The sequence below is a fragment of the Echinops telfairi genome, unplaced genomic scaffold (assembly GCF_000313985.2).
Source record: "Echinops telfairi isolate 266 unplaced genomic scaffold, ASM31398v2 ScPeMD7_7400;HRSCAF=8409, whole genome shotgun sequence".
Classification (NCBI taxonomy): Eukaryota; Metazoa; Chordata; class Mammalia; order Afrosoricida; family Tenrecidae; genus Echinops; species Echinops telfairi.
The window spans coordinates 47,792,185-47,794,687 of record NW_022111300.1 but is presented as its reverse complement, the minus strand read 5'-3'; the positions used below and the strand labels follow the sequence as shown (position 1 = coordinate 47,794,687).

Genomic DNA, 2,503 nt, shown 5'->3' with positions numbered 1-2,503 from the left:
CCAACACCTTCCCAAATCTAGATCTCTCAGTACTTATATAAATGCTTTTGGGGTATTTGGTAAACAAATATAGAAGATGCATGTTATTTGAGGAAAAAACATGCAATTTTCTTTTGCATTCTATCAGGATATAAATGCATGCTAACTTTGATCACTGCAGGTGATAAAAGCCTTGTAATGCTCATTTTCCCCTACATAAGTACTAAATAATCCTTTCAGTGGTACTTTCATACTGCAAACTTATTTTCTCCAACAACTTGTCACCTGATGGTGTTAGTGCCTGATGCAGGCCTTAAAAAGAGGACCTAATGCCAGAGGCTTAAGTGGAGAGCAAATGTTTGGAGAATGATGAGGGCAATGAATGTACAAATATGCTTTACACAAATGATGTATATATGGGTTGTGATAATAAAACTATTAAAAAAAAAGGAAAAAAAGAATTCTTGATTATTCATCCGGCTATCATGCCAGGAAAAGAAATTACTATGTTTTCCTCACTTCACAAAAAAAAAATCTGTCAATTAGCATGGGTCTGGAACCGTTTCAATGTTTTCTTTGATTTTCAGAAACCAAGCCACCTCCTGCCATGCAGCTTTGTAGCTATCGGCATTTTAGTGGCATTTTTCCTGCTGCTTCAAGCCTGTCCCTGGACTTACTACGTCTACTGTTTGCTGCCGGTGCCCATATGGTATGCGGTTTTAAGAGAGTAAGGAACATGTCTTTCTTTCTTGTTTACTTCTTGTTTTTGCATTATTTACAATTAGATGTATATTTAAAAGAGATTTGGTTTCTGTAGGACACTCATCAAAGACATGTTTATTACACCCTTTCATCATCAAGTCTTCTTAGTCAATTCGAGATATTGAAATGTGGCCCATGGACATCCTTTCTGTCTTATCTTGTCCCTTTGAATGCAATGAACATAGTAGTCTCACCCCATGTTGCATCAGGATTTCTGGTGGTGCAGTGGGTTACCATATGGGCTGCTAGCCATGGTCAATTCCTCAGTAAGAGAAAGGTGAGGCTGTCTACGCCTGGCAAGATTTATAGCTTCGGAAACCCAAAGGGTCAGGTCTACTCTGTTCTAGATGGCTGTTATGACTTGGAATTGGGTAGATAACAGTGGGGAAAAAAGGAATTTTGTTTTGATATTGTCTTTGAGAAAACACATAACTAAGATTTCCTTCTCTAAAATTAAACAACAAATTTTTAGTAACTGATTGGTTAAAGAAGAAATCACAAGAGAAATTAGAAATTTCTTTAATCAAAATGAAAACAAAATGTCACAAACATTTTAGTAGGTAGCTAAAGCAGTGTTCAGAGGGATATTCATAGTAATATGTCCCTGTATTAGAAAAGGAAATATCTCCAATCAATAACTTGCCTTAGAAAACCAGAATAAGAGTAACAAACTAAATCCAAATGAAGAAGAAGAAAGAAGAATATTTTTAAAGATGTGAAAATAAGCATAAAAGAGAAAAATAATTTAAACCAACAGCTAGTTGTTTGAAAAGTTCAATAATATAGGCAGACCTTTAGCTGGACTGACCAAAAACAAAGGTCCAATTCCTAAAATTAGGAAAAGAAGTATGACCATCACTCAGCACTGAAAAAAGATTATTATTATAAGGGAAGACTGTATGCCAACAAATGAGAAAACGTAGATGAAATGGGTGCTTTCCTAAAGAGCTGCATTACTAAAACAGCTTCAAGAGGAAATAAAAAATCCAAATATAACTATGACAATCAACCTGAATGAATTAATAATTCCCAAGTCAGATAAAAACTTCCCACAACTAAATATATTTTCTTCTTTATACTTTATTTAGAATCTTGTCAGTGTATGAATTGCATAGAACTGGTTTAAACTAAGAGTAAATAGGACTCACTTGTTTCCATCCGTGTTTGCATGCACAAGTCCCTGGAGAAGGACTTCATGCTTGGTAAAGTTGAGGGTCGGCGGCAAAGAGGAAGCCCCTTGACTGGATGCCTTGATGGAATAGCTTCAACAGTGAGCTCAAACCTCACAACTGTTGTCGTGGTGGGGCAGGTCCAGGCTGACTTTGGTTCTCTTGCAATAGTTACTGTCAGGAGAAACGGGCTCGGTGGCACCTAAAAGTCACAACAAAGAAACCTCTTCTTCACTACCAAACTGATTCATAAATTACAGTCTTCCTGAACACTTCCGCGTTTGAAACACAGAGGGCTGAACTACTGAAACAGATGTGTTAAATTGTATTCTACCTCTCAAAGATCATCCGTGAATTGACGTCTTTCTGGTTTCTGATCTTGTGAAAGGTTTTCTTTGTCGCTCTGTGTGACTTAGTTGATGTGGCCTGGTGGTGTAGTCAGCTATACACTGAGCTGCTAACCACAAGATCAGAGGTTTGACCCCACCAGCCATGCAGAGAGAGAAAGATGAGGCTGTCTATGCCCAGAAAGATTTAAAGTCTCAGAAGCCCAAAGAGGCAGATCTGTCCTGTCCTATAGTGAGTGTTGCTAT

General features: G+C 37.5%; 1 protein-coding gene across 1 annotated transcript in view; it reads left to right on the top strand.

Annotated features, from left to right (window-relative positions):
* Nucleotides 1–2,503, top strand: part of LOC101662120 (GPI ethanolamine phosphate transferase 1) — a 106,323-nt gene that overhangs the window by 60,780 nt on the left and 43,040 nt on the right. Inside the window, exon 15 of the mRNA XM_013004739.2 lies at nt 567–706. Within this exon, the coding sequence (XP_012860193.2) occupies nt 567–706 (140 nt within the window). The remainder of the gene's footprint in view (nt 1–566; nt 707–2,503) is intronic.